Below are 19,459 nucleotides of genomic sequence, written 5' to 3' on the forward strand. Positions count from 1 at the left end.
ACTTGTAGTACATCGAGAAGGGGTTCTCCTGCATCAAGTGAGGGCGCGGACTGTGTCACAAGAGAAGGAAGCTGGTTTAGCAGGGCCACACAAGGCGACTCCTACATCACCAAGGCTACTGCGAGCGTGTGCAGCGGGCAGGTCACAAAATCTGCCCGGTCGAATACAACCGTGAGGCCTTTCTCCTCAGCTGTCTTCATTCGTAGCATCCGAATGTAGAAAACGTTGTCAGCTGACCTTGTGATGTGCTGCTTTGTGACGTAGCCGAGATCCGATGAACGGCCGAAGCAATGTCACATGAGGCACGCAAGTGCTGCATCTTCGTAATCCGAGGCGACGGATGCTATTTTGTACACATAGCAAATTAGCGGGCGCAAATCCACCTTTGTTTAAGGTGGCGCCTTGTTAGCAAACCCTCCATTATCACGTTATAGGCAGTGGTTTTCGAGTGCCTTCCCTTGTTTAAGCAATATTAACTCGGTTGGAACTCTAAGATGAGGTTACTCATAAAAAACTTCAGTTTCACGTTTCTAAAGTAAGAAATGGCGGTGTTGGGCACCAACTTACCTTTCTTACCTTCGAATGTGGCGAGATAGTAGCCAAAACGATCCATCACCGCCGTAAGCTTTTTCCGGAGCTGTCACTGAAAATGCATGCTGGGTCAACGTCCATGGATACATCCTCGACTTTCAGCATACGCTCGAACGCGCCTATTCCGGTAGCACGCGCTTTTTGCGTGTTTGTAGGAATAAGTGCGGAGAGGCTCATACTGGTTGCTGCTTGTCTCTTCTGCTTTTTTTACTGGACATGACTGGTTAAGTGTACCGCTACACTACTGTTCAATGTCAACCTACACCGCATTGTCGGAATCACAAAAAGATTGACATGGTTTCGAATTTAGTATTGGTTTCTGAATATTTAGCTTTAGCTTCTGACAAATATTATGAAGAACCTGCTCCTGTGCGATCTAATTGTCTAAATTAAGATAAATGATAATATTTGATTGGATACTACATGTATAATAATCACATCTTCACAATCTTGCCCAGGAGACGTGTATATTCATTCATAGCAAGAAAAACAAACAAAGAGTACGTTAAGACCCTCTACCGTAATGATTCTACATGCTAGTTAAGTAAATCAAAGAAAATCACTATTTAGTGGCTGCGTCGTTGGCGTTTTCTTAAATGGAGACCTCATTGTTTTCGCGTCCAGCTACAACGGAGGGCGTTCGAGTTTGGGCGATAAGAATTACAGATAAGAGAACCTCGTTTTGCGAATCCACTTATGCTATTTTACTAAGAGAAAAATGTCTCGTTTGAGGCAATGAAGACATACATGTAATGGTGGAAATCAGTAATGACACGAGCCAGAACGGTGACGATATGTTGACAAGATGAAACATTAACCTTCGTCGACATCATCGGTGCTGAGACGATGGCGTTGAGCAAGCTCAATAGCATAAAGTTCGCCAGCACGCTTGCGAATGTAAAATACTTCACTGGAGAAAATATTTACGATACTTTCACGAAATGTGAGTTGCGGAAGTGCACCCTGATGACGACGCATGAAGCTAACAAGCTCTTGGACTTTGAGCTTACTAGCTGTGATGTGCGACCAGCGAGATTCGCCGAGTGTGGAGGCACGCACGTTCTTCTGCATATTCATGATCGGGTAAAATGCTACTGGGAAATTTTTTGCAAATTTCATGAATTCGCCCAGATCAACCATTCCGTCGTCAGGAGCGAAAACAGCACGACCCTCTTTGCCCTCGAGCAGCTTTATAGCCACAGAAACGTTTGCTTGGAAGTGAAATTGCTGACTCTGCAGCTCTAGACTCATTTTAGTGAATTCACGCTCGTCGAGGGCACCAGATTGGTCGTCATCGTACAGATCGAAGACGAACTGATATAGTTCAGGCTTGGTAAGTACAGCGAAGTTCACGATGCAGAGTAAATACTGGTCGAAAGTAAGGAATTTTTGAGTCTCGGGGACGTCAGCAAACTTTAAGATACCCAGTGTTAATGGTCTTCGCTCTTCTTTTATCATGAAGAAGAATTCCGCCTGATTGATCTCACCACTAAAATATAATAGAAGAAAGATGCACTATGAGCCATAAAATACAATTTTTAGATAACTAAACGAACGTACGAATGAAACATGTCGTTGGAATCGTACTTGCGCTTCATCTTACGGATATCTTTCATTGTGAGTCCGAGCCCTGAGCACAATTCTTCACATCGACGAGTTTGCACAAGAATACTGTAAACACCTTCCGTATCCTCTTCCGGGTCAATTTTTTTAGTATTTTGTGCTGGCCTCGGTGGTGTTGAGTCTGGCTGAGACTGCTTTCTGGTGCTACTACGACGCCCAATTAATGTTGGATCAGCATTGGCAGCTTTGATGTTGGTCATTTCAGTCACAGCAGCACCAGGCATCACTTTACTGCCGCGGAGCTGTGGAGGACTCGTCCTCCTCGTATCTTTGGTCGTAAGCTTCTCGCGGCTTAAAGCATCGCTGAATTCGGTCGATGTATCAGGGTGTTTGTACTTGTGTTTGTTCATCCTTTTCGGGTCCCCATGCAATTAATGATTCAGAAGAGGAGGAGTGACGACCAAAATAGAACATGGCTACACCACCTTCTAGAAATTGTTTTTTAAGATAGCCTACAAAATACAAAACTTCATAATAATTGTCATTTCTAAAGTCTCCTAAGAACTGAGACTCAAGATGCGCCGTCGTCCCGGTCACCCCAGCGCCAACGCGGCGGGTACGTACCTCTCTCCACTATTGCATCTGCTTCACCATCGCTTCCTCTCCATGTCGCCTATCTCCCACCTCTCTACCATTCTCTGACACTAGATATAACTTGTCTTCCGATCCATCAGATTCCGATGCCGTTCAACGTGCTCGTTACGGCAACGAAGGAGATCCAGGTGTCGTATTGGTCAAAGCTGTTGCTGGTCATGCCCTCAAGTCCCCCAAGGTCCGCATGGGACTCGTCCTATGGGCTGTTGGTCTATTTTTCATGCTACTAGCCCCTGGTCTGCGCACTGTCACTCCGGAGATGAAGTCCACGTACGAGGGTATGGTCCTGGAGGCTGCCAACATGCCAGAGTATCATGAAGCGTATGCAAAATATACGGAAGCTCAATCCCACGCTGACGAGGCCAAAGTCTGGTTCTGGCGCTTCCGAGAACCCTACAAGACGATGGTGGATCAACGTCAGCCTGTCGCTGACAAATGGGCGGCCGAAGTGGCGAGAACAGAGCAAGAACGTGAAGACAAGATGAAAAAGGCTCGATCTTTTGTGGGACTCTGGTCAGATTTCGGTCTGGCTGATCTCCGTTCTAGATTCTGGAGCGCGTTTGAGAAGGGCAAGATCTTCGCCCAGCAGCAAACCTTTTACCACATGATCATGCGTGTGCTGTCAGCGCGAGATGAAGATATGCTGAGCATGGTCCTCAACTGGGTGTTCGTGGCTGTCATGAACTTCACGACGGGACTACTGGGTGCACTATTCTACTTTTTCTTCTCGCTCGTCAACATGGTGTTCTCGTACCAACCTGATCCTCTCAGTGCGACGGCCTTCGTGGTGCTGGGATTCATCGGCGCTGCGAGTGTGGTGGCTTCGTATTTATTCGCGATCTACGGTATGGTGGCCAGTGGTGTCTACGTAGTGGGCAAGGTCGTTGTGCGTGATGCACTGGAACAAGAACGTCGTCAACAGCAACTTCGAGGTGAACGACAGGAATGGTAGGTCCGAAGAAAAAAGGGTATAACAGCTGCCAACAAGTTAAAAACACGCTTCAACTTAACACAAAAATCTTTGTTGATTTTGAAATTTGAGAGTTACAACTTGGATCCCACAGTGCCGTACGGAGGGTTGTTCTCGTGAGCAGGAATGTCGAGCAGAGGACCGAGAAGGTGCCAGCCACCGTCGACGTGCATCGTGTCTCCGGTCACATAGGCTCCAGCAGGCGACAAGTAGTACAACACACCAGCCGAGACTTCCTCGACGCTACCCACGCGTTTCGCTGCAGTGGCGCCTCTGGCAGCGACATGGAACTGCTCCGCACCGCCCTCGTAGTTGTCCACACCACTCGACAGGATAATACCCGGAGCAACGCAGTTCAGCGTGATGCCAGACGCGGCCCATTCCACCGACAGCGACTTGCTCAGGTTCTCAATAGCAGCACGAGCGGCACCACTGTGCGCCATCATAGGATACCCTTTGTCAATCACGAGAATGATGTTGACAATCCTGCCGCCGTGCTCCTTCATGTACGCGTGGTACGCCTTCTTGGTCACCATAAAGGTTCCATTCCTGTTACAAACCGTCATTAATATAATATTTCAGCGCAGATAAACTACTAGACGTACAAGTTCGTGCGCATGATGGCTTCCCATCCCTTGAGGTTCACTTTTTCAATTGGAGCACGGAATTGCCCACCAGCTAGAAAGTGGCAATCGAGTTAGTACACTTACTTAATTACAGCAAACGTACAGCACGTACCATTGTTAATGAGGAAGTCAACGCGCTTGTACTTGACCAGCGTCTCATCGATCAAGTTGTTCACTTGCTCCTCCTTGCGGATATCGCATACGACAGGATGGATGATGTCCTTCAGATCGCGGCCAGCAGCGTCCACCTGGCTGCGTATCGTCTCCTCTGCAGCATGTAGACGTTCCTCGTTCCTAGCTGCAATCACCACCGAGCAGCCGAGCGACGCTAACTCGTGAGCGATGCATCGCCCAATTCCAGTTCCACCACCAGTCACGATGGCCTAAAAATTGCAGAGCTATACGGATAACAAGTAGCAAAATGAAATCAGCGAGGCTACAACGCACCACTTTGCCTCGGAAGAGGTCGGGGCGGTAGATGCTTGAGGCGTTGGGAGCACGGATCATTGCGATTTCGGTTTTGGCAAGTCCTAAATGATGAAAAAACTATGTCGATGTCAACGTTTTTGCTTCAACATTCGATTCAAAAATGATTTGATTTAACGTCGTTTTCAATTCAGTTTTGAATTGGCAAGTTGAAGTTGCTTGTATACGGCGCTCACTTCGTAATCTGTCCATAAACAAGCTGGTGACATTACTGCACGGCGCACACTGTCGTCATTACCTACAGCTTGCAGGTGCCGTACGAGCGGTTGTTTTCGTGCTCTGGTACGTCGAGAAGCGGACCCATAAGATGCCAGCCCCCGTCCACATGCATGGTGTCGCCGGTCACGTAGGCGCCAGCAGGAGACAAATAGTAGAGCACGCTAGCGGAGACCTCTTCAACGCTGCCCATTCTCTTTGCTGCAGTGGCCTTTTCGGCCGCATATACGAGCATCTCAGCTCCGCTAGGGTAGTTCTCCACACAACTTGAGAGGATGATACCCTGCCGGTAGCAGAGCGTTAGCTAACCATAACAGCGAGTAGGATCTCTTGCAACACATACCGGAGCAACGCAGTTGAGAGTGATGCCGGACGAAGCCCATTCCACCGATAGCGACTTGGACAGACTTTCAATGCCTGCACGAGCGGCAGCACTGTGTGCCAAGCACGGATTGCCCTTGTCCAAGACGATGATGATGTTGACGATGCTGCCACCGTGCTCCTTCATGTAGGTACACCTTCTTCGTCACGAGAAAAGTACCATTCCTGAAGTGTGTAGTTAGACTCGAGCCAGAGTATGTAGACCGCAATAAATTACTTACAGGGTGGTGTCCATGACAGCCTTCCATCCGTTAGTCGACAAGTCCTCAAGAAGCGACCGAAATTGGCCACCAGCTACCAGGACACGGCACGTTAGTCATGCTCATCATTGAGTTCAGTGTGCACTCTAAGCGTACCATTGTTCACAAGGAAGTCCACATGCTTGAATCGTTCAACAGTCTCGTCAACCATGTTCGAGACTTCTTCTTCGTTGCGGATGTTGCATGCAATGGGGTACACCGACCCCACAGACGCTGGGTTGGCAGCCTTCACGTCTGCTTGGATTTTATCGGCTGCAGCTTTTAGCCGCTCAAGGTTCCTGCACACAAGCGTCACTGTCAGCATCTTTGCGTTGGCAGTAGCAGAGTGTTTTAACCAACCGCGACGCGATCACGACGGTGCAGCCGAGGAACGCCAGCTCATACGCGATACTCTTTCCGATTCCAGTGCCACCGCCTGTTACAATAGCCTAGCAACGACGCATTCATGCGGTTTAATGTCGCCTCCCGCTTAGATGAAGCCTTGCGCACCCACCACTTTGCCGTTGAATAGTCCCGGCCGGTAGATGCTGAGCGCCGTCGGATTACGTGTAGGCTTCTCCATCGCGGGGGAGGTTTGGTGAATGACAGATCTCCGATAATCTGACGCCTCGTTTTAATAAGTGGCAGACGCGGGGAGCGTCATTTCTCTCAAGTTGACAAAGATGTAGACTTCCTCTTGATTATCGTCAGAGTTTGCCTACCTAGGTATCTACAGTCAATCGCTTGTACCCTACGCGTTGCCACGTCATGCCTTACATTCTACGTTTCGCTGCCCATAGCAAAACGAGAATCTTCATAGCTTTGATGAGCCGGTATAATACGTTTATCTTACGGCGTCATAGCGGTCCGGGCGCTTCTTCGAGAAGACGATCTGTACGAGCTGAATGGTACGGGCGCGGAAGCCGGCGGCGCAGTATTGCAGGTAGAAGTCCCACATGCGGCAGAACACCTCCGGGCGGTCAATGTTGCCCTTCTTGAGGTGGTCTTGGAAGCGCTCATACCAGCACATTAGTGTCTTGTCGTAGTCTGGGCCCAGGTTGTGGACGTCCTCTACGATCAGTTTGCGTTCCGACGAGGTGATCATCTGCGCTACGGACGGCAGGAAGCCGTTAGGGAAGATGTACTTGAGGATCCAGAGCTGGATCGGCACCTCAATGGAGCGGTTGGCAGCGATGCCGTGCACCAAAGCGAGGCCCTTGTTCTTCAGACAACGCTTGATAACGTCGTAGTACTCGCCCAGGTTTTTGTAGCCCACAGCCTCAATCATGGCAATAGACACGACACGATCGAACTGACCGTGCATCTTACGGTAGTCGCAGTATTCGAAGCTGGTAAGGTCGCTGACGCCCTCACGCTCGGCCCACTCGCGAGCGCCCTTGAGCTGCTCGTTGGAGATGGTGATGCCCGTGACGTGGACGCCGTACTCCTTGGCAAGGAAGCAGCCGAGGCCGCCCCAGCCGCATCCGATCTCAAGCACTCGCATACCAGGCTCTAACTTAAGCTTCTTAGCAATCAAGTGCAGCTTGTTGCGCTGCGCTGCATCCAAGTCGTGCTTGTCTTCAATGCCCTTCCAGTAGGCGCACGAGTACTGCATGTACGGGTCAAGCCACAGCTTGAAGAAGTCGTTACCCAGGTCATAGTGGTGAGCACCGACGATACCAGCGCGCGAAGGCGACTGGTAGTTAAAGATTTTGCCGCCTAGAGCAATGAACTTGGCGTTCCAAGCCTTGAGGATCTTGCGACGCTTGTCGGCGGGCAGCGACAGCAGGCGTGTGAGCAGCTCGTCCAGCGGGATGATGGCATCCCACTTTTTGGCCATGTAGGACTCACCGATGGCTAGCATACCACGGTGTACCCAGTCGAGGAAGATGTCTTCATCGTACACGCGGATGTCGCGGTCGATGATGATGTCGGCGTCCGCCAGCATGCCCTTGAAGAAGGTGGCGGCGCGAGCACGCAGTACGGGACGCATGGCCACACGCAGCAGGTACGAGCCGGCGGTCACGCCCGTGACGGCGGCGGCGGCGATCAAAGCGGTCTTCTGCTTGTCCGACATGGCAATAACGATCCAGAGCTCTGCTTCGTCGAGGGGATCTTGGATTGTGAGTGCATTGCCACGTCCAGAACGTGTGTGGTGGCCTTGCCCTTGCCTTGGCTTTTGGCGGATACCGTGCAGAAACCTGTGGTCATAAACGATGACAGGGAGGTGGTTTGTATGGTTTTAACTTGATATTTGGCAGTTGATGAGGCTGAAAATGAATTAGATCTCAGGAGCATGCAGGTGGTGAATGATTCACAAAGGCAGACAAGAACCCCACATGGATTCATGACGGCGGCGCCGCGGCAGACCGCGACCTCTTTCGTGTTAGAGCTCATTATCACAGCATTGTCCCGACAATGATAATACATGCATTCTTGTCCAGGAAATCACTGGTAGCTACCCATGGATAAGCTGAGCTAAAGCATGGCCAGATTCGAAACCCGGACGCAGACTTCAATTGATAAATAACAGCACCGGTACTTCCGTATGCTCGTGGTTTACATCAAACTTGCTGGAGCATTGCACGATATGATTTACGAATTTCTACAATAGCAATTTTACTGAATTTCATTCTTAAGTACTTAAGTAAGCGCTAAGAGATTGTCAAACATTTGTCTTGATAGTGTGATATTTATGAGAGCTCCCTTCCGAGTTTTTTTTTTTTTGGGGGGGGGGGGAAATAATCTCAGCTAGGCCAATAAAATTTCAATTTTAGATTACCTTTTCTAAGGAATCCCTATTTTATTTACTGTGCCCCCCAAAAAAATTGGCCTAGATCTGGTGTAGTACCGGTACTGAAAATGCTGCATTTTGTTGAAGTCGCCTCTTTAACAATGGTACGGTATACCCAAGAGCTGAGATCCAGTCAGCTCAAACCCTTCGTAAGCTGTTACAATAGAGTAGAGTATGCTATAGAGTGAGCCATACTATAGGCTCACACTCCCTAGGCCAGTCATGAACTGGAGCTAGCTTCTCTCTCAAATACACTCACTTCGTCTTTCGACGTCTCTAACTAAAGCTTCTTCTTCTCTCCTTGCTATCTACCTGCCTACCGAGCCAAAAGATATGAGCTAAAGCCAAGCCTCAAGCGACGACTTCCCACGCCTAATAGACGCCGAGAACTTCGAAGTCTAGAAGACCCGTGTGTGCGCAGCACTAGATGGCAAGCACCTACTCGGCTACGTGAAGCAGCCTGATTACGACGGTGTGTCTGAAGATGAGAGTGAAGACAGCAGCAGCGATATGTCTAACGACTACGTTGAGTCGCATAGCAAAGTTACCAAGAACGTCGAAATCGACTCCGGTGCTGTTGACTACGACGAGAGCGACGACGAGCTCAAGCCGCCCTTGCACTCGGACGAAGACTCTGGAGCTAGCTCCGATACTTCATTCAAGCGGAAAGACCTCCCGGTAGTTCGTTAGTTTAACCAGCGCGGAGCTCGCTGTGCCCGCAAACGCGTCAAGAAAGAAAAGCTTCAGTCTATTAGTCAACGTGAATGCCGTCGCCAAGAAGCCAAGACCAAGGCCTTCTTGATGAAAACAATGGACAATATGCACGTGCGGCTGGTCAAGAATCACACGACTTCCTACGAGATATTCAGCTACATCTGCCAGAAGTACGAGGGAGCAGCCTTTCATGGTGATCCGTACTTCATTCAACACTATGTGATGGAGATCAAGTATGAGGAAGGCTCTGCCTTGACCGAGCTCTTTCTCAAGCTTGAAAACGCGATGAAAGCCGCGTCAGAAGCCATCGAATCGGTGATGACGGAGGTCCAGAAGTCTATCCACCTGTTACACTCGATGCCCAAGTCTTGGAAAGATGATCTCCGTATCTGGAAAGGTCAGCGGAAGTATATCCCGTATGAAGAGCTTAAGCAGAGTACTGTAGGCAAGGTCCGCGATCTACAAGCCCAAGCGCGCTACACGTTGGTTACCAGAGACCTCTGCTACCAAGGGTGAGAGAGCACTAGTGTCTACCGAACCTCCGGCGTCACATGCTCAAGGCCGTGACAACGCTAATGTCTGCTCGTACTGTGATCGCCCACGCCACAACATTCGTCAATGTCGGGGCCTGCAGAAAGATTTACGTGATGGGCGAGTAAAGGCTGGGACTGTGCTTCCTGCCAACTTTGCCTTCAAGGGTAACTCGAAGCGTGATCACCCGTACCAGAACTCGAGCAAAGACGGGAATAGACGGCACGACAAGAATAATAACAACAGCGACTTTAAGGGCAACAACGGTAGTAGCAAGAACAACCATGGAAATGGCGGTAAGCAACGCGGCCAAGATCGCTACAAGGACCGACCTCTTGAGTCAGACAACGACGAGGGAGATGACGACGAAAATGATTCTTGTAATAACCGCAAGGTGACTCGCCAAGGACGTCGTGATACTGGTCTCATAGCCGTTGCTATCACAGTCAATCCCACGTTTAGCCTCACCGCTCAAGCCAAGGTAGAACCTGACCCCACTTGGAGGATCGACTCTGGCTGCACTCGCCACGTCACTCATGAATCCCAGTGGTTCACCAACATCGCCTCAAGTGGTGGCTCAATAAAAGTCGGTGGTAATAACCGAATCCCCATCGAAGGTATTGGACGGGTCGATCTGGTAGTCACGGACTCCAAGGGCACTGTGCAGACGGTTATTCTCCATGGCGTCTTGAATGCTCCCCAGCTCCAATTCAGTTTGCTTTCAATTCCAGCAGCTGTGAAGCACGATTTTCGCTTCAGCTTTGACCGCAAACAGTGCGCTATGCAAACTGACCAGCGCTTCAAGATCAAGGCGCTTATGGCTACTAACACGGATCTGTATCAGCTCCAAGCCAAAGCAACGGCACCCGCAGCGGCTCTTATTGCCTTAGGTAAGCAACGTTTTTTTCTGCTCATACATAAACGACTTGAACACCTTAACGTTCGTGTCTTGAAAGATCTGTCTAGGAGCCAAGCCATACATGGACTCGATGGATCTATATCTCTAGGTCCAAAGACAGATTTCTTCTATGTTGCTTGCACGTTAGCGAAGTCACACCGCCCCCATTTTACTCTAATAAAGCTGTTAAACGTGCCGCATTCCCTTTGTCAAACGTTCATTCAGATATATGTGGTCCACTACCTGTACCTAGCCTTACTGGTTGCCGTTACTTCTTGATCTTCATCGATGACTTTTCTCGATTTATGCTCACTTACGCAATTAATAACCGGAGCGAGTTGTATGACTGCTACGAGGATTTCAGAAAGAAAGCCCTGAATATTTTCAGACAGGATATATCTGTCATTGAATACACGTTCAACGTTGAAGACAATACACACGAGGGGCGTTTTGAGATTCAGCGGCTTCAAGCAGACAATGCTAAAGAGTACGAACATCTTGACCGCATTATATTTAAAAAGTATGGAGCTCACGCTCAGTTTATCAATGCTTACACCCCTCAACAAAATGGAGTTGCAGAACGTCGCATGCGTACCATCATAGAGCGTGTCCGAGCCCTTCTACTGGATGGCAAGCTACCCAAGCAGTTATGGGCCGAGTGTGTTTGTCACGTGATTACTCTCATCAATATGACTCCTAGCTCCAAGACGGATGGTCGAACCCCGTACGAGCTTTGGCACAACCGTATTCCATCCATGCAGTACATCAAAGTATTCGGGTGTAGTGGGTATGTCCACATCACGGAGCAATACCGAGACAAGCTCGACGCTAGAGCCCGTTTGTGTATGTATCTTGGTGTGTCGGACCATAATAAAGGATACTGCTTGATGGACATCGACACTCACGCAATTATCTATAGTCGTGATGTAGTTTTTAAAGAGGACGAATTTCCCTCTCTCACTGGCCTGACGACTCCTCCAGAGCCCACACAGGACACGAATCGGCAGCAAACTGTCGCTCCACCTGCACCTGCGTTTTGCCACCTGCAACTACTACAGCGGAATATGTGTCTGAACCAGTGACGGCACCGTCACCCATATCAGGACCTGCAGTAACAACAGCACCTGCCACAGCGAACAAGCGTGTACTGCCCTCACTGAGGGAGGCTATTGAATGAACAGCCATACATTATTCTTTTAGAACGGAGACGGACTCTGATCCTCCGCACCAATCAGCTCCTAAGCGACCCCGCCTCTCTGCGGAGGCCAGTGATAACTCTGCGGAAATCGATGGCGTAACCCTCAACTCTGAGAAAGATATCCATGAACAGGAGCAACGTCAACATTTACTGTGCACCTTACTAGCTATTCGGTATGTGTCAGAGCCCACTACGTATCGGGAAGCAATGAAGTCTTCCCACGCTAACCAGTGGCATAAAGCAGCAAAATCGGAATACAAATCCCTCATGGACAATAACACTTGGGTGTTGGTATCCCCTCCTAAAGGAAGGAAGATTTTAGGTAGACGGTGGGTCTTTGTAGTGAAGCATACCGGCACTGGCAAAATTGGCCGCTTCAAAGCGCGTCTTGTGATCAAAGGATTCCTTCAGGAATATGGCATCGACTACAACAAGATTTTCTCTCCTGTAATCAGGATGGAGGTACTCAGGCTACTTCTCACCATTGCAGCTCTTCTTGACTTTCAAGTCCATCAAATGGATGTTAAGACAGCATTCCTTAATGGCTACTTGGAAGAGGAGATCTACATGGCTCAACCGGAAGGTTTCAAAATCCCGGGCAAGGAGCACCTAGTGTGTAAATTTCTAAAGAGCTTATATGGACTTAAACAAGCGCCTCGGGTATGGTACCAAACCTTGTCTGCCTTCCTAGAGAATCTTGGGTTCCTAAAACTCATTATAGATCGATGCGTATTTCGACGCACAGTTGCCGACATCACCTGTTACATTGCAGTGTACGTCGACGACTTACTGATCATTGCGCCTACACCAGCACACGTCAGTGAGCTGAAATCAGCCCTGAAAAAGCGTATCTCCATGTCAGACTTAGGGGAGGTAAAGTACTTACTCGGCCGGTCGATTCAACGTGACCGTAAAAACCGAACGATGTTTATCCACCAGCACAAGTACGCTACGAAGGCCATTGACCGCTTCAGCGACTTCATTCCGTACCCTATTGCAACACTAGCAGAACGGAACGCTAACCTTTTCGTAAGCAGCCAGCCCAGCAGTAAGCAAGAGAAAGATGCGATGAAATCGATTCCATATCGACAAGCTGTAGATAGTGTCATGTATTTAATGGTAGGCACTCGACCCGACATGGCATTCTACATACGAGAGGTCAGCCAATTCCTAGCTAATTCAGGTATGGATCACTGGAAAGCCGTCATTCGTGGTCTAAGGTATCTATCGGGAACGAAAGAGTACGGTCTCCTTCTGGGAGGCTCGACCGATATTACCCTAGATAATCTAGCCGATCAATTGGCTGCCTACAGTGACTCTGACTATGCCAACTGTCCCGACACGAGACACTCCGTCGGAAAATATATAACATTGCTAGCAGCCAGGCCTATCTCATGGCTTTCGCTTTCGCTGTAGCTCTCTCTACAACAGAGGCAGAATATATCGCCCTGTGTCACTGCATGCAAGAGATGATACTTCTCTAACTTCTCCTCAACGAACTTGACTTTGCTACAACGCAGGCTAACACAATATACGAGGATAATCAGAGCTGCATCAAAATCTGCTACAACCCTGAACTTCACGGACGATCAAAACATATACACGTACGATAATGTTTCGTGCAAGAAAAAGTAGAGCGGCATGAATTCAACGTCACCTACTGCAATACGAAAGAGATGATAGCTGACATCTTTACTAAAGCTTTAGATAAGCACCAGTTTAGAAAACTAAGGGCCATGCTCAGGATGAAATGTCTGAAAGCAGGATCCGGCCACTCAGTATAGAAATACACTGATAATACAACCGCATAAAGCGTGTCTATAGCTTGCGTTCTTTTAGACTTTTTCCCACTGGTTTTTATCTTTTTGCTCGCACAAGGTTTTCCCTCGTTTAGGTTTTCCTAGTCAAGTACCGAATTATATAGACACACGATACAATACATACACATCCATGCATAAAGACCAATTTTGCTGGGAAAGTTCATTGTCGATTAGGCAAACCCGCGGAAATCATTCCGACTCCTATCGTCTATTAAAGATCTTGAAAGGACGAACAAATGCATAAAAGTTGATCCATCTTACATTCTTGTAAGGCGTACAGAAGGCGTTTGGTCCTTTGAACTGTGAGCACCGCTCCATGACCGATAAGACGATGGTTGTAGGCTCCGATGATATAGATTCCATCCTTGACCTCGATCTCCTCCAGTACGCGGGCACCACGACGATCTGGAATAGTGTAGTTGTTTTTGACGAAGGCGTTGTACGCGATGTCACGTCCTCCATCCCGAAGTCGTCTTAAGTAGTCACGCACATCTGTCCAGGCTGCACCCTCGCGGAGATCACGACCGTACTGCACGAGTATGTCCTCAACGTATTGGTCGATGTCCTGCTGAGTAGCGAGGTCTGGGCGGCCAGCGAGCTCTGCTACACGCTGGAAAGCGTTGAGCTCACACAGTCCATCGTCATCCGCTCCTAGCAGCCCCACGCCAACCTGGTCGTCTCTCCTGAAGTCCTCAAAGAGTGGCACGGAAGAATCTTTCCAACGGTCGACGAGATCTAATTCTTCAGCGAAGTCATCCTCCCGGAGCTTGGTCCTTGGTTCCCAAGACCACTGATACAACTGCTTACAGCTCCTGTCGGGATGTAATCAAAGCACCCGGTACATAGTGCCCAGGTCCGTCTCGCGACGGTCGTTGATATAGGTCACCTGTCATACCTCGACTGTTGACGCAAATCTACGGTCAACAGTCATATCCCGACCAGTATAATACTCTCCCCATATCGGGTAGTGTAACTGGTCGGTGGCACTAGTCTAGCCATTGGTGGCAGTAGTTTTGCGGTTGGTGGCACCAGTCTTGTCATTGGTGGCAATAGCTGTTGAATTGGTGGCGGTAGCTGCTGAATTAGTGGCAGTAGACCCCGGATCTGTTACAACATCCGTACAGATTGTGACACTAGCCGCACGGTCGGTGTCAGACGCTGATGCATTGTTTGCCTCAGTAATGGCAGAGGTAAGCGCGTTGCCAGCAGATCGCTCGATTATATCCTCTGCCCGTACACGCCAGAAAATGCATTTTGAGCACCGAAGGAAACACGCAAGGCTAACGTTTGAGCAAATTGGCATGCCCATTTGGCTCTCAAAGTATCACTCTTTTCCTTCGCTTTAGTGACATCACTGAGCGGTTGTGACGCCACGGCGGTGGGATTCGACTGCCGCATCCTTGATTCTGCTCCACTTCTCTCCTCCATGCTCATGGCAGTCGGTTCACGCCTCAGGGTATCAGTTGCGCCAATAGTTCCAGTCGCAGCGCGCGAAGCAGCTCGCCTTTTTTTGGCTGCACGTATGGCCGCCGCCTTGCGAGGTTTACGTGCTGGCTTTCTGATCGTCTCCGCGTGTCCTAGCGCAGCGCCCTTAGTGACGCCTGTCTTCCAAACTTTTGCCATCGGGCGTGCCAGTGTGATCCTTTTCACAAACAGCGAAAGCTGAGAGCGCCAAGAAGAATCAGCAGCGCTGGCTTCCTCCTGGTGTCAGTTTTCGGACTGACTTAAAAAAAATATTGGCTTGCAATATCTAATCTTTTGGGTATTGTCGAACAATATTAAAAGAGGTAGGGAGGCTGTTGAAGTCGCCTCTTTATCAATGGTACGGTGTACCCAAGAGCTGATATCCAGTCAGCTCAAAACCTTCGTAAGCTGTTACAATAGAGTAGAGTATGCTATAGAGTGAGCCATACTATAGGCTCACACTCCCTAGGCCAGTCATGTACTGGAGCTAGCTTCTCTCTCAAATACACTCACTTCGTCTTTCGACGTCTCCAACTAAAGCTTCTTCTTCTCTCCTTGCTATCTACCTGCCTACCGAGCCATATATTTGAAGCCATTACACTGCTCGAAATTAGCTGTACATTCGCTCTTTAGTGACGTCACAAGTCGAATTTTAATTACTACACTCATCAATTCTAAGCAAAAACTCCGGTTTTGGAATGATCTCAGCAGCTACTTTATTCTAGTATGAATATGCGATTTGTTCTTACGTAATGGGCAACTAATTTTTTTTAATTCTGTGACAATCTAGGTACAATTATTAGTCAAAACATGATGAAAAAAATCGGCTCCAGTGCGACATCATTTTGTGGTTGTTGAGGTTAAGGCTCAACGTCTTATCCATGTCCTGTATAAACTAATAGTGAAAGGACAAGACAATCCTGACTCTACAATCTAATGTACTAAAATGACGGGTACATTTTAGATATTGACTGGTAGCGGCAACTCTAGACAGTGTTTTAGATTACCGCATACTAATTAACTGCTGTAAGCAGCAAGTCTAGCTTGTCCACTTAAAATTTAATCTAACAATTGCTTTTACTCTTTTTTCTTCATTGGTCAAGACCCTACTGCGCCGTGCTCCCCTCAACGGGTCATGAGTCCCAGCCAAGCCTCGAGTGACGACTTACCGGTCCTCGCAACTTCGACGTCTGGAATGATCGAATGAGTGCTTCGCTAGACGGCAAGCATCTCCTCTATTTCGTCACCAAAAAGTATTACAATGGGGTCAGCGATGATGAAGATGAAGTCTCTGCAAGCGGTACCGACATGTCCGACGATGAAGATACGCCCAAACCTGCAGTATCCGCCGAAACCGACTCCGATGAGGTCGACTTCCAGGAGAGGTCGGAAGAGCTTCAACCAAGCCATGACGACGACAGCAACCCATCTGGCAAGAAGCTCCAGAAGTGTGATCTGCCCACTGTCCGCCCGCTCGTTTAACGCAAGACTGGACGTAATTGCAAGCGAACTAAGGTGGAAAGACCTATTCCTCCGTCTGATTGCCAACTTCGTCGTATGGAAGCGCAGACCAAGGCATTCTTGATGAAGACGATGGACGATACTCATATCCGTCTGGTCAAGAGCCTTCCAACAGCTTTCGACATCTTTCAAGCTATCTGTACCGAGTACGAAGGCGCTGCTTTCCATGGCGATCCCTACTTCATCCAGCATTTCCTGATGGAGATCAAGTACGAAGAAGGCAGCGATCTCACGAACTTCTTCTTGGAGCTAGAAAACGCGATGAAAGCCGCGTTCGAAGCAACCGAGTCTACCTTGACTGATGGACAGAAGTCACTATACCTGTTCCACTCCATGCCAAAGAGCTGGAAAGATGACCTCCGTGTCTGGAAAGGTGTGCGGAAGTTTATCCCGTACGAAGAACGCAAGATGAGCATTGAGGCGAAAGTCCGTGGACTTCAAGCACAGGAACGCTACGGCCTTGCGAAGGGTACTCCTGAGAGCCAAGATACTAAGACTGAGCAAACCCGATTGCGCCTGCGCATGACTCCGCATTGGCAGCACAGACGCTAATTTCACCAGATGCCTGCAGCTACTGCCAAAAGCCTCGGCACAATATATGTCAGTGTCGTGGTCTGCAGAAGGTTCTACATGACGGCACCGTTAAGGCCGGCACGGCTCCACCGGCTAACGTTGAGCTTCGTAGTACCAACAGCTACCGGAACCATCCGTACAGCAACAACCAAGCGAATAGCAATCGCGATGGCGGGTCATGGTATCAAGGTGGCCGTGTGGTCGTAACGGAGCTCGTGGTCGTGGTGGCCGTGATGGAAATCGCGGAAATTCGAACAACACCAGCAACGGCAACGGCAACGGCAACGGCAATGGCAACAACAACAACGACAACAACAATGGCAACAACAACGGCAACAACGCTCAATCATCTCGACGTTCTGATGGTAACGAACAGTCTCGTCGCAAGGACGCACTCATAGCCGTCGTTTCAGATGTACAGACTGAAGCATCAGCCGTTAGCCTCCGAGCACAAGCCAACACTAATCTTGATACCAGCTGGACGATCGATTCCGGCTGCAGCAGGCACGTGACGCAGCATGCCTTATGGTTCAAGACCAAGACCGCTGCGAATGGAGGCATCACTGTGGGCGGGAAGTCGCAAGTCCCGATTGAAGCAATTGGCACGGTTGAGATCCAGGTCCTCGATTCGAAGGGGATGGAGCGGACACTATTACTGAATGATGTCCTGCTAGCTCCCAAGTTGCAGTATAACCTACTCTCGCTTGTAGCTGCAGTTGATAACGACTATCGCTTCAATTTTAAGCGCACCATGGGCAGTGTCCAGACCGGCTCACCGGCAAAACACGCCCACTGTTTAGAAATAAGAAAACATAAAAATGAAAAAAATATTATTAATTTCTTATAATGCCAACTACCAGCAAAGTATTGACCGATTGAAGCTTTTGGCGAAAAAGAACCATGATCGCCACATGTACTCATCCAAGTAGGGGTCGAGCTTGTTTTTGGTCATGCCTCGCATGCTTTTAATGTGGCGCTTGACACGGGTCTCCCACAGCCCCTCAATAGTATTAGTATGTGTTCCCGCTACCGGGTCTACAAAGTTGAGGCTGTGGTTGACCCAGCTATGCGTGTCGTTCATAGACAGCAGGAGACGGTTGTTCTCGAGAGTATGTTGCTTGTTGCCACGTTCACAAACGTACGTAGCTAACATATCGGAAATAATCTTAGTTCTATAAAATAAAATAATAGGAAAAATAAAATTTAATGAGGCACCGATTGCCAAAAAAGGAAAAAAAACTTATAGTGGCTTGATAAACTTCTTGATTATGGGAAGAAGTGTCTGCTTTGTTCGTTTGTCGTATACGATCCGTCCAAACCATCGGCCAGTCCCGCGCTCCACACCACCAAAAAGCCAATATTCCTGGTAGTGGCGGCCTCTATTGTATTTACGCTTCTTGGCCAGGCTAGTGTCGTCAATCTCCACTATGTGACCATCACCTCCAATCTACACGCAACATATCAGCAAGTTTAGAGGAACTTAAGCATAGTAAATGTGCAACTTCACCTTTAACTCGGTCTTCAGGAGTTTCTTCGAGTACGTTCCGCGGCAGTACGCATACCAGTCGCGCACTGTGCGTTCGCTCGCCCGGCCATTTCCATCGCCTGCACCTGAGAGAGCCTCATGGTCCAGGGCAGGAGGCGGACGGCCCGGTGTAGCTTTAGCTTGGCATCGTTTAAGAATGAACAGGTCAGCATGCCAATGGATTGTTCCTTTCCATCAGCATGCTTAGTCCTGCGAGAGCACCGCCAGCGCTTTCGGGCCAATGATGGCTTCATCAGGCTTCCGCAGCTTATGCATCGCTTCTGCTTGTCTATCAGAGCCACGTCCATGCACCAGAGGGCGCAGGTCTCTTCGTCGCACGTCACCTTCATCACTTTAGAGAGGACGAAGTGACCTTCGTCCTATACTTGGTACAAGTACGGTGTCTGCATAGTGAAGCTTGGGGCGGGGCTTGGGGCGATACTTGATGGTCTTGGGCGCAAAATGTGTTGTGAGGGCAATTACATTGGCGATTTGATGTCCAGTGGGCTTATTTTTCTTTTGAATACAAAAAACAAGTTAGTTACAACATGGCGATCCTCCGTTTTGGCGCCAAAAGTGGGAGTGTTCTGCTGAAAATGTTTACACAAGGTTTACACAACATTTGCTCAATGTACGAATTTCGCTTTACATTTTTCATTTCTATTTTTTCTTATTTCTAAACAGTGGGCGTGTTT

The 19,459-nt window shown here is 48.8% G+C and overlaps 6 protein-coding genes across 6 annotated transcripts; 1 reads left to right on the plus strand and 5 right to left on the minus strand.

Annotated features, from left to right (window-relative positions):
- Positions 1-1,404: 1,404 nt before the first annotated feature.
- On the minus strand, positions 1,405-2,189 carry PITG_02272 (uncharacterized protein; the record flags this gene model as incomplete). The annotated part of the gene is made up of 2 exons (XM_002907176.1): positions 1,405-2,080; positions 2,152-2,189. The coding sequence occupies 2 exons, from the start codon at positions 2,187-2,189 to the stop codon at positions 1,405-1,407; spliced, it is 714 nt and encodes a 237-aa protein (XP_002907222.1).
- Positions 2,190-2,718: 529 nt separating this feature from the next.
- PITG_02273 (uncharacterized protein) lies at positions 2,719-3,760 on the plus strand (the record flags this gene model as incomplete). The annotated part of the gene is made up of 2 exons (XM_002907177.1): positions 2,719-2,770; positions 2,889-3,760. The coding sequence occupies 2 exons, from the start codon at positions 2,731-2,733 to the stop codon at positions 3,758-3,760; spliced, it is 912 nt and encodes a 303-aa protein (XP_002907223.1).
- A 92-nt stretch (positions 3,761-3,852) lies between these two features.
- On the minus strand, positions 3,853-4,911 carry PITG_02274 (peroxisomal trans-2-enoyl-CoA reductase, putative; the record flags this gene model as incomplete). Its single annotated transcript, XM_002907178.1, has 4 exons — positions 3,853-4,327; positions 4,384-4,456; positions 4,517-4,787; positions 4,852-4,911. 4 exons carry the CDS (start codon positions 4,909-4,911, stop codon positions 3,853-3,855), a joined length of 879 nt encoding a protein of 292 aa, XP_002907224.1.
- Positions 4,912-5,128: 217 nt separating this feature from the next.
- Positions 5,129-5,614, minus strand: PITG_02275 (peroxisomal trans-2-enoyl-CoA reductase, putative; the record flags this gene model as incomplete). The annotated part of the gene is made up of 2 exons (XM_002907179.1): positions 5,129-5,389; positions 5,450-5,614. The coding sequence occupies 2 exons, from the start codon at positions 5,612-5,614 to the stop codon at positions 5,129-5,131; spliced, it is 426 nt and encodes a 141-aa protein (XP_002907225.1).
- A 90-nt stretch (positions 5,615-5,704) lies between these two features.
- Positions 5,705-6,309, minus strand: PITG_02276 (peroxisomal trans-2-enoyl-CoA reductase, putative; the record flags this gene model as incomplete). The annotated part of the gene is made up of 4 exons (XM_002907180.1): positions 5,705-5,781; positions 5,844-6,025; positions 6,087-6,175; positions 6,241-6,309. The coding sequence occupies 4 exons, from the start codon at positions 6,307-6,309 to the stop codon at positions 5,705-5,707; spliced, it is 417 nt and encodes a 138-aa protein (XP_002907226.1).
- Positions 6,310-6,364: 55 nt separating this feature from the next.
- PITG_02277 (cyclopropane-fatty-acyl-phospholipid synthase) lies at positions 6,365-7,803 on the minus strand (the record flags this gene model as incomplete). Its single annotated transcript, XM_002907181.1, has 1 exon — positions 6,365-7,803. The coding sequence occupies one exon, from the start codon at positions 7,801-7,803 to the stop codon at positions 6,571-6,573; it is 1,233 nt and encodes a 410-aa protein (XP_002907227.1).
- Between the last annotated feature and the right edge of the window lie 11,656 nt (positions 7,804-19,459).

Source organism: Phytophthora infestans, genomic scaffold (assembly GCF_000142945.1).
Source record: "Phytophthora infestans T30-4 supercont1.3 genomic scaffold, whole genome shotgun sequence".
NCBI classification, from domain to species: domain Eukaryota; phylum Oomycota; class Peronosporomycetes; order Peronosporales; family Peronosporaceae; genus Phytophthora; species Phytophthora infestans.